Source organism: Carcharodon carcharias, chromosome 12, assembly GCF_017639515.1.
Source record: "Carcharodon carcharias isolate sCarCar2 chromosome 12, sCarCar2.pri, whole genome shotgun sequence".
NCBI lineage: Eukaryota > Metazoa > Chordata > Chondrichthyes > Lamniformes > Lamnidae > Carcharodon > Carcharodon carcharias.
In genome coordinates, this window is record NC_054478.1 from 35,850,414 (window position 1) to 35,862,181 (window position 11,768).

Sequence of the window (11,768 nt, forward strand, 5' to 3'; positions counted from 1 at the left end):
GCTCAGTTCAATTGGTAACACTCTGGGCCAATGGTTTGTGAAGTCAAGCTCCAAACCAGGACTTGGGTAGACAGTTTAGATTGGTACTTCTGAGGGAGGGAATCCACTGGCAGAAGGGCCATTGACTGAGATTTGGCAGATGTAAGAAATCTCATGGCACCATTTAAAAATGAGAAGCAAAAAGACCTGGTCAAGATTCTTCTCTGAAGGTAAAGCACCAAGAGTATTATGGGATGTTGCTGATACAGAATGGCTGCTGCTCTTGGACAAATAATAAGTCATTGCAGTCCAAAAGTAATTTATTGTGTAAAATGCTTTCAGATGTGTTTTTCTTTTGTTCTTTATTTAAAACAGGGGATACCGTCCTCAGATAAAGAGCATGACTTCAGAGCATAATTACCCGTTATTACAATTTAATCTTTTGGTCACAAAGGAGTAGGGTACCACTAACCAGTGCTTGCATATTGTTTACAAACAGCCAAAATCTACCTTCAACCATAACATATTATGCATGTTATCTGTTTCAGTTAAGTAGCTATAAATGCTATTGTTTTATGTTTTTATGGCTTAATTATAGCTTCTCCATTTCGTTCTGTCCTATTGCCGAGAACAGCTTTATCTTGTGTAGAAGAAATTTACTTCCGACAACTGCCATCCGCCATATTATCATCATAGAATTAGCCTTATATCATAAATAGCAATTGCAGTCATTGAAGTGGGGAGGGAAGGGTACATTGTTATCAGTTTTGAGAAATTTTTACAAAATGTCTGCAAAGTTACCATGGAAAATCTGTATTTCTGCTCCTCTGATTTTATCCAGCCATTTGCCAATTCAAACAGACCAAGAAGATCTCGAAGTCAATCAATAGTCTTTCCTGAGTTAATTGATTCACACCTGGACTGCTTTTAGGGGAAGATGTAATTGGCTTCAGCGCACCAGCAGTAAAAGTGGAGAAAAATGGTCAAGCTTTCGGTTCCAGATCACTGTCCAGCAGCTCCCACTGGAAGTGCATGAACATCAGGTAAGAATGGCTGTTGATAATTCACGACTGAATAGCTTGCAGGCACATACTGTCAAGGTTTCGACAAGGGTGCTATAAGGCAAATGGTGTCCATGCATCTTGCAAATTGATCAACACTTTCAGGAGAAGATAGAAAAATTGATTCAGAATTAAAAAAAGGAAATATGTATTTATCTTCATGTGACCTTCCGCATTTGACCCTTAACAGTCATTGATCCAAGCTCAGTAGTTTATTGCAACAACAATATCTCACATCAGGTCAGCTCCAAATACAGTCTTTGTGATGTCAGAGGACAAAATGACAGCATGCACCTCTCACCGGCTGTGCAAATATCTGGGAATATTTTGAAGAAGACACTTGTTTTTCCAAAGTCCAAAGGTGGCATCAGTCAATATGGCTGATGTGCATTAGAAAAATCAACTTCACTTGTCTCCGGTTGCTTTTTATCATACCAAGAGAATAACTAGCAGTGCTACTGTGATCCAGGGTATGCTTAACATCCTATTGCTGGCAGATGAAGAGAACCTGTGGGGCTTTTTAACCACGAGCACTGCATTTGTGTGGTTCGTTGGCACTTCGATGTTGCAGATCATCCCTTCACAACAGGAAGTGCACTCCTGGAACAAAAACAAAATGCTTCCTGATTAAATATTTCCACTGAAGTTGCATCCAGCTCCAATTACAAACTTCTAGTGCATGCATAAGAACCATCTGTTCCTAGTGGCATTCATTTCCAGGATACTTCACTGCTTACAGTTCTACAGTGTTTGTGCCTATCTACCTGGTCTCTACTCTCTCTTTCGGATTCCCTTCAAACTACCAAGATAAAATCAAGGGCTGATGTGTACAAGCTGGCCTAATTAAAGTCTATTGAGAAAATTGTCAGAAAAAAACTCAGTTTCTCTAAATTGCATCTATTCATAATTGGTCAAAGAGTTCTACCTCATTCTGGCAACACCAAGTATAGAAAAGCCAGTGATACATTTGGAGCATTTGGCAACTAAAATATAGACGACAAAAAGTTTTAAATCTGAATCCACCAAGCATTCAAGCAGTTTCTACCATTTACAAGATGCACTGCAGCAACTCACCAAGGCTCCTAAGGCAGCACCTTCCAAACCCATGATTGCTATCATCTAGAAGGACAAAGGCAGGAGATACATGGGAGCACCACCACCTGGAAGTTCCTCTCCAAACTACTCACCATCCTGACTTGGAAATATAATTGCCGTTCCTTCACTGTCACTGGGCCAAAATCCTGGAACTCCCTTCCTAACAGCACTGTGGGTGTACCTACGCCATGTGGACTGTGGAGGCTCAAGAAGGCAGCTCACCACCACCTTCTCAAAGGCAATTCAGGATGGGCAATAAATGCTGGCCTAGCCAGGGATGCTATCATCCCATGAAAGATTTAAAAATATATCAACAGCTTTATGGCACCTTTTTAAAAAAAATTGACATTCCTGTTCAGGTCAAGATGAAGTTTATTTATGATTTCATTTATGCAGGGCTTTAACAGGGAACACTGGTGAAATGCCATTAGTTCATACATGGTGCCTTTGGTTATATACTTAAAAGAATCCTACAGCACAAAAAGAGACTATTCAGCTCATTATGCCTGTGCCAGCTCTTACCATATGACCAAACTTCCTGATGTGATGGCAGCCAACTGAATAACATTCCTCCTTTGAAACACATCTTTTCGAGACTGATTCACTCCTGCCATGGCTTGTAAATCTGTGGACTGTAAGGCAATACTCTGTATCTGTGCCATAAAAAGACAAAAATTAAGATTTAGACTATTTTTCCATTTACAAACCACTTGGGAGCCATAAAAACAAGTCATCCAAAATTTCTCAGGGATTTTTTTCCTCTATATAGTAGCCATAAAAAATATATAGTGCTCGTAAAGTGTAAATTCCTAACTTTGGTCCTTTTAGGCAAATAAAGTGTAGCCTAATACACAAATGGAATGGCTATTACTACCTTAATACCTGGTTAAAGCTGTAACAAAGTCTCGAGGTCACATACCTTTACACTTTGGTCACCACATTTTCTGCATTTTTCTACATTAGGTATTTATCGTACAAAAGTGTTCTCTATCTTTTGACAGCTTTTCATACTTGTTATTCTCCGATATAAACCCACAGAGTAGTTCCCATTATTAAGTATTTACAGAGTTTCTGTATGTGATATTGATATAATGAGGCTTCTGTCAGGGTTAATTTGAAGCATTAACATTTTACATTGCTTCATATATCATGTGCAATTAAATGATCACTGAAAGCATTCACTAAGCTACTCCTTTTCTCTTCTCTGCCAATTTTTTTCCTTCCCTCTCAACATCATTTCGTGCTTGCTAAGGTATGTATCTGCAACCACGCTCCAGTTTTTTTTTAAGATGAGCTTTGACAGTGAGTGTCGGAAAGCATTTCCACTCTGGGAGCTGGGATTGAACTTGAGCCTATCTTCACCTGAAACTTTCACATGCATAGGCTGCTTCCACTTTGCCAGAGGAACTGAGGCAATTTCTTTTATAGAATTTTACAGCACGGAAGGAGAACATTCCGTTCATTGCACCTGTGCCAACTCTTCGAAGGAATTATCCAATTTGTCCCCCTCCCCCCGCTCTTTTCCCAGAAGACTGTCATGGTGCGATAGGACATCTCATTGGCTGGATTAGTAGTTTAGTACCCCTTCAAGCATCCCATCTAAATTCAGTTAACTCAGCACAAACCAAACCTGCAATCTTCCTTTGAACATAAGAAATAGGAGAAGAAATGGACCATATGGCTGCTTGAGCCTTCTCGCCATTTAAAGTGATCACTAACTCAACTCACTTTCCCGCCCTCTCTGCATTCCCCTTGATTCCCTGAGAGATCAAAAATCTGTCTATCTCAGCATTCACACCCTTCTAGGGTACCGAATTCCCAAGATTCACAATCCTTTGGGTGAAGAAATTTCTCATCTCAGTCCTAAAGGATCATCTTCTTATCCTGAGACTGTGCCCCTGTGTTCCAGATTCCCCAGCCAGGGAAACAACCATAAGACCATAAGACATAGGAGCAGAAATTAGGCCATTCTGCACATCGAGTCTGCTCCGCCATTCAATCATGGCTGATAAGTTTCTCAACCCCATTCTCCCGCCTTTTCCACATAACCTTTGATCCCCTTAACAATCAAGAACCTATCCACCTCGGTCTTAAATACATTCAATGACCTGGCCTCCACAGCCTTCTGTGGCAATGAATTCCATAGATTCACCACTCTCTGGCAAAGAAGTTTCTCCTCATCTCTGTTCTAAAAGGTCTTCCCTCTACTCTGAGGCTGTGCCCTCGGGTCCTAGTCTCTCCTACTAATGGAAACATCTTCCCCACGTCCACTCTATCCAGGCCTTTCAGTATTCTGTAAGTTTCAATCAGATCCCCCCCACCCTTCTAAACTCCATCGAGTTTAAACAACCTCTCAGTATCTACCTGTCAAACCCCATTTAAAATCTATCATGTTTCAATGAGTTCACCGCTAACGCTCTTCTGAACTTCAGAGAGTACAGGTCCAATTTATTCATCCGCTCATTATAGGACAAGCCTCTCATCCCAGGGATCAATTTATTGAACCTTTGCTGTACTACTTCCAAGGCAAGTATATCCTTCCTGGGATACCTTAGAGATAGTGTAATTAGACAGGGGCAATTAGTAACCTCAGAGTAAAAGAAAGCAAAACATGAACATAATACAACTGAATTTGATATTAAGTTTGAGAGCTTCATATTTGAGATCAAAACAAGAATCTTAAACCAAAGCTTATTACATAGATTTGAGGGAAAAGCAGGATAGATTTGATGCATGGAATCCAGTGCTGGGACATGGCTTTGTTAAATTCACTACAGTAAACTATACTTTTCTAGTCATGGTAGCCAATTGCCAGAAAATACTGTTCCATGGATAATGTTAATAAAGACTAATAAAAATTAATGAACAATCAGACCAGATATGATGAGAAGAAAAAGATACACAGATGTAAAAGTTACAGTAATGGTAAACAAGAAGTGATTCTTGGGTAACTTGGAACTTCCCTTCTCCTGTATTTGTCATGAAGCTGTTAATGGATATAATATCATTGGAAAATATTTTTCTTTTAAAATAGAGGTTTAGTCTGTGGGTGTGTCTTAATTGGATTAAAGCCAGCTAGCTAGTCTGGGTGCTTTGATGTGTACTAGTTTTGATATGTGAGAGAGATAGCGTGCATTTGCATTTTTTGAATACAGCATTCAAGAAGTGGGTTGAAAAGTGACACCTAGCTAGAAGATACCAAGCAATATGTTTGTATTACTAATAAAATTGGTACTATGAAATGGGTTTTATTGTTAGGGAGGTTTAGTTCAGAGGTTGGTGATACAACGAGAATTTACATTCAATGGGTGGTGGTAGGCATGACTTTAGCAGTTTTCGGGTGTGCAGAGCTGAGGCAATGTGAGATCAAAAGACAGCTGTAAGCCTCCAATTGACTCCACAGGAATCAAAGTGAAAAGAACCTCATTTTAAATTTGTAAGGTGAAAATGCTTTGCTTGGTGTTCGGTTAAGTCTATGGGTTGCTGTTGCCTTAATGGAGATTAGTTTGAGAATTTGTTAAAAGTTATGGTAGTAGTAATCTGAAGCCATGTGTATATATATTTTAACCTGTGTAAATTAGTAAAATGTTTCATTTAGTTTAATGTAAAACCTTAGAGAGCTAGTGGTCTGACTCCTGAATTTAGAGGCGTAGCTCAAACATAACACTTAAAATGATACGTTATGATAGTTGTTTAAAGTTTCCCGAAGGGATTTTTTAAATAACTCACCTTTACCGACTACATCGGTCATAACATATTATTTTAAACGTTCCCCCACCCGCCTTTTAATAGATCTTTCAGGATAAGATGAGTATATTGGTGTACAAATATCCCATGTCAAGTAAAAGCAGAGCTCAAGTTCCACCCCTCACATAAAAGTCAAGGGCGAGCCCCCCTCTGCATGGCAGGTTCGCACCGCAGCCATTAAACGGCCAATAGCCCTTTAATCAGCTAGAGGCGGGACATCCGCCCCTCACTAAGTGGAACTCCCACCTCAGAGAGCTGCCAGCCAATCAGAGGGCCAGTAACTCTCATGTCCCAGCACTGCCACCGGGTGTGGTGGTCACTGCTGGGATTGCAGCGAAAGCAAAAGGAAGTCATTCAGTTTTGGAGCCGCGATGCAAGGTGAGTTTAGGACCAGGCTGGCAGGAAGCAGCAAGGGGGTGGAGGTATGGTTGGCAAGGGCAAAGAGGGAAGAATTGTTTGGGGATTTGGGTTTGTGTTTTGTGGATGAGGATGTGTTTGTTAGGCACAGGGCACCCATCAAGGAGGCCTTCACCACCACCCCCCCCTCCCCACACTTGCCTGGCCATGAAGGGCTGGGTACTTGGTAAAATCCCAGTGGGAGGAGGCTCTTCAGTACCCATTAACTGGCCACTTAAGGGCTTCAAGTAACCCGCAAATGAATGGGCTGCCTGGTGCCTGCCCAGTCACTGGTATAATTGCAGCTGGGATGGTTGGGGTTAGGTAGATGCCAGGAACAGCACTACCACATGGCTCCCAATATTACAGCCTTGGCTGCCATCCTGTCCCCAGAGGGCTGTAAAATTCTAGCCAATTAAGACTTCGTCTCACCTCCATTGCAATTTTACCAGTGACAGGGGACCCTCCTTCAAGTGGGGAGGCCACCAGCTAAACCCTAGTGATCCAGTGATGGGCTCCAGGGGAAGGCAGATTCCTTTTTGAGCATTCTTTGCCTCCCCCACCCATAGGGGCCTCAAGGGGCTATGGCCATTCCTGCGGCATAATCATGCATGCTGTCAGTAACCTAAGGTCTTGCCTGATTGCCCTGGTGACCCTATATCCAATTTACCTGTCTTCGAGGGCACATAGTTGCCCCCTCATTCTCCAGGTGCTCCAGGATCCATCAGTGACAGTGCTGAGCCTCTGCCCCTGTGATGGGGCTGGCAGCTCTTGGGTTGGGCCATCATCTTTAAGGCAGCCCCAGTGTCAGCCACTCAATTGGCTGCTGCTGACAAAATTCAGCCCCTGGTCCTGCCACCCATTGAAGCAAGCTCACCCTTTGCTCCCATTTCATCTCCAGCAGTGGGACCCATGCCACGTCCAAAAATTCCCAGCCATAGATCCAAACAGGACAGAAGGTCATTAAATAATACTGGAAGATATCTGAATTTTCTTTGAATTGGGAACTGGTGAAATGTATACAATTAATGTCAATTAGATCTGAAGAAAAACACCAATAAATGACTTTTAGAAAGGCCAATCACCATTAATTAAAGGGACACAGCTAGATAAGGCTTTAGAATGATTTTGTCCTCAAATGTTCAGTTGAAAATGTGACATGTGCATAATAAATAGTACTAGAATTTAAAATAAAAACATACTGAGGTGACTAGTCTCAGGTTGGGGCCTGCCATCTTTTTGCACAGCAACATACTAAAACTTATTTGTTTAGCCTCACTTCCTTGCATCCCATGGTTTTATTGAGTAATACGGGATCATGGAAGCAGAGGTTTTGGTGATGAGGCATCACATTTCAATCCTTAGCTTTAAACACATAAGGGTGGAAATGACTGTTAGTGATGACATACAAAGACCACGCTTGTATCAAATTCCTCCTTCCACTATTTTAGTGGTGGTGGTTGTGGTGGTGGTGGTGGTGGTGGTGGTGGTGTGTGGGGGGTTGCGGATGTTAAAATATATGGGTCGGTGCCTGAGAGGAATGTGATAGGATGGTGTTAAGCCATTATACAATTGTAATAGCCAACATTATGTTATACTGCTCCCTCTGCTGCGGAGGTGTAAATAAAGTTGTTCAATAATGGCTGCCTGTTGCTGGACATGTGTTGGTCTTACACAGTGCAATACAAAACAATCACCAACACGAATTAGAATAAAGATGGGATCTTTGGATGATATACTAGTTCTCTGCTGTTAAGTTATATAATTAATTCTAAAGATTTTCTATTAAGTTACAAGCAAAATAGTCTTATTCTATTTTTTTGAAGATTTATTCACTTCCCATTTAAAAGCCATTATGGTTTCTGTCTCCACAGAGCTTTCTGAATGATTTATGTAGCTTTAGCATAAGCCCTCTGCGTTGTAGAGGTGGGGTTGTTTGCTGGGTTGACAGCCCACCAGCACTGAGGAAGCTAGCGGTGAACACCCTGATCTGATTTTCAAAGACTCACAGTTCTTCCACCAGAGGGCCAAGACAAAAAGCTGACAAATTATCAGCTCCAACAGGAGCCAAGACTAAAAAATAAGGAACTTAATCCTGCCTGGGATTCATTACCTGTCTAAAGATTTATGGCCTTTCAAAAGGCCTCAGCATCAGCTCTTAATGAAATTCCTAGGATAAGTACATGGCACAGAGAAAGGAACAGTGAGATATGTTAACAGGGTGAGATGAACAAATAGACTAAGTGGGAAGGGGGCACAACTTGAACTTAAACACTGAATGGCCTGTGACCTGTGTTATAAATTCTATGGCCAGAATTTTGAGGTTGGCAGGCGGACACGGTCAGTGAGCCCAGGAGCGGCCAGGAAATAGCCCACTGCTTACATTTGGTACCTGACCGCGATTTCACACTGGCGGGCCAATTAAGGCCTGCCAAGTGTGAACGGCAGCTCCCCAATGGTGGGGAAGGGGCGGGCGGGGGCTTATCGGCCACGGCTCGAATGGCAACCCAGCGGCTGGTTTAAAACCGGCAGTCAGGCCCTGGAAGGCTGTCAGCGATGAAGACATCTTGGATGTTGTCAGCAGGAGAGTAAAAATTATTGATACAAATGTGGCTGCAGATGACAGGCGGGCGGTCAGGTCAGGTGGGCACTCGGCCCCCCCCCGATTTTCTGATGAGTGCCTCGCGGTCCTCCTGGAGGAGGTGGCTGCCAGGAGGGGCAACCATGTCCCCAGGGATGGAAGGAGGAGGCCACCGCACCTTACTAAAGGAGCTTGGGACGATGTGGCAGTGCTGGTCAGCAGCCATGATGTTGTGCGGCGCACCTGGGTCCAGTGCTGCAAGAGGTTTAATGACCTGCTGCACTCAGGAAGGGTGAGTGCAGTGTTGACATGGATCAATGTGTTGAAGTGTTAAGGGCTGGCCGTCCCCCAGTAGAGCTCAGGGGTGATAGAGTCTGAGGGGCAGTTGTCAATGACGCTGGAGCTGGCCAAAGGGGTTAACCCTGGCTGCTTGGCCTGAGGGCCTTGCAGCTCGAGGGCCGTGACTCTGATGTGCCCTGCAAGGTGCTTCTCAGCTGGGGTTGGCCAGGCTGCAATGGCGCTGTAGGTAGAGAGTGGACTAATCAATGCTTTGCTGTCCTTTCAGGAGAAGATGACCCATAACAGCATTGAGAGGTCACGGACAGGCGGAGGCCCCCAAACCTCCTAATCCTAACCAGATACTGGAGCTAACCCCTGGAACGAGCCGCAGGCATAGAAGTTGAGGGTCACTCTGACCTTCAGAGCTACTGGCATGGGGTGTCCATCCATGTGGTTGGAAGTGATCTCAGGCCCAATCATCTGACAGATGGAGATGTCTCCCTTGAGAGGCAGAACCTCTTTCGGCATTGCACCTCGAACATGTTGAGGTAGCTGCATCGCCGCCTGTAAACCCTGGCAGCAGGATAGTAGGTTCTTCTGCGGCCCCTTCCACCTTGGACTGCCAGCTGGCCCTGCACCCCTTGTTCCTGAGCCTCTCCTCCCACAGGCCGCTGCCCTGGAAGCTGCATTGGGGCACCTGGCCCCCTCTCCCTTCTGCCCCTGTCTTCGTCCTCAGAGAAAGTGCTACCAGCAGACACTACAATCCCCATTACCAGGGTAACAGAAGGCTATCTGATACCTGGGGAGGGTCCACACAATCTGAATTCTCCAGGGTCCTTGGAGATTCCAAGGAGTCATGAAATGAAGCCTGGAAATGCTAACAATGGAGGCCCGAACAGAGATGAAGCTCCCATATACCAATAAGTCACCAGCAGAAAACTATTTACCAAATTCCACACTCCTCACACTGGCAATGCCGCTAACCCTTTTTATCCCGCCAGTGGATAAGCTTTTGAAATTGTCGGCTGGCTGCCTGCCCGTTTTGCCCATGCGACGAACACGAAATCGCATGGGCAACTAAAAATCAGCATCAAATGACTTTTTTGCGGCCTTAACTGGCCTCCTAATTAATGACGGACGCGGTTCTGGCACCCGCACACACTCGCCGAGTGAAATATCGTGCGAGTGCACGATGACATCGAGTCACTCACCCAGCGTCATTGTGGGCTGTTTGACGCCGGAGCGTGTTGGGCGCGCACCCACAAGCCAAGTGAAGAATTACATGGGGCAGAATTTTATCTCAGAAACGCCACCAAACAAGGAAGCTGGTAAATCAAAGAATGACTGAGATGAGCTTTACATTCCATATTTACTAATTGAATACAAATTCCACCAGCTGATGTTGAGGGATTTGAACCCATGTCCCCGAGCACCAGCCTAGACTGCTGGATTATTAGATCCAGTGATATTACCATTATGCCACCATCTCCCCAAGATTTTGTGAAGATAATTATTAAAATTATATTAAGTATTTAATGAGCAGATTAGAGCAGCTCTAATCTTGCCTCACCTTTGGCATTCCTGACAGGAAAGGTTGAGTGGAGGGGATAAAAGTATTGTCCAATTTGTACTGTAGATTTCTCCCATCCCTGACAATAGCACGAGCACCAATGCATCACTTGACAACTGAAAGTTATGCTACACAGATTTAGGTACATTGGGAGAGACATCTGTCCCATTTATCTCAAACCTCCAACACAGGACTAAAGAAAAAGGCTAAAGTGCATAACAATAGTTGCTAACAGTGAACAACCAATATTTAAATTTCAATTTGAATTATTATTTCCTCCTAAAGCCTATCTAAATATTGTAATAACAATTTCAATGGCTGGCTCAAAGCAAGCATCAGAGCTATACATTGTTTTTTGATTTACCAGCCTACAAGTTTTTATGTAAAACTAAAACATCCTGTCACACTGACTGACCTATTAAAGCCTTTTTTAATGCTTCAGAGTGAAGCAGTTACTGGTATTGAAACAAACTATTTACAAAGAAGGCTTTGGACTATTAATCAGACCATAAGCTGTAAATCTTCCAAAAGAATTGAGCAACCATATACATTGGGCTACAAGATACTCACGTTGAGGACACCATTTGTCTTCAGCCCATCTGTTACACTCATAATTGTCCAAAGCATTGTTGCAAGTAAAGCACTTGAAACTGTTTGGAAATGGAGTCGCTGTGAAAAAAAGAGAAAGTTCAGAAAATTGTGGACAGCTAATCATTCTGTAGAACAGACATGATATCAAGTATGATGATCAGTATCTTAAATAAATACTTTTAGACCTGCGCTGAATGAAACACGCCTGCAGTCTTGCATCACTGGGTTGACATCTTCTTTGAAAAGAATACCTTCCCCACACTACAGATGAGAGTGAATGGGGAGGCATGCATTTACACCACACCTGCAGCACTACTGCACAGCAGCTTCCTTTGTATTGCTGTGGCTATGGTGTAAATGCAGCCAAATTTCAGAGAAAGGACCTGATCTGACAACAAAGCTGAGCACAGTGGCATTCCCAGCAGGCAACAGTCTCACTTTTCTTTGTGCCCAGGGTCAGTTTTGATAG

General features: G+C 43.4%; 1 protein-coding gene across 5 annotated transcripts in view; it reads right to left on the reverse strand.

The window, feature by feature from the left end:
* Positions 1-281: 281 nt before the first annotated feature.
* lypd6b (LY6/PLAUR domain containing 6B) overlaps positions 282-11,768 on the reverse strand; it is a 187,709-nt gene continuing 176,222 nt past the window's right edge. For all 5 annotated transcript variants that reach the window (XM_041200059.1, XM_041200054.1, XM_041200056.1 and 2 more), the window contains 3 exons: positions 11,279-11,377; positions 2,658-2,788; positions 282-1,640 (listed from right to left, as the gene is read on the reverse strand). In XM_041200059.1, the coding sequence (XP_041055993.1) occupies positions 1,470-1,640; positions 2,658-2,788; positions 11,279-11,377 (401 nt within the window). In that variant the 3' untranslated portion in view covers positions 282-1,469. The remainder of the gene's footprint in view (positions 1,641-2,657; positions 2,789-11,278; positions 11,378-11,768) is intronic.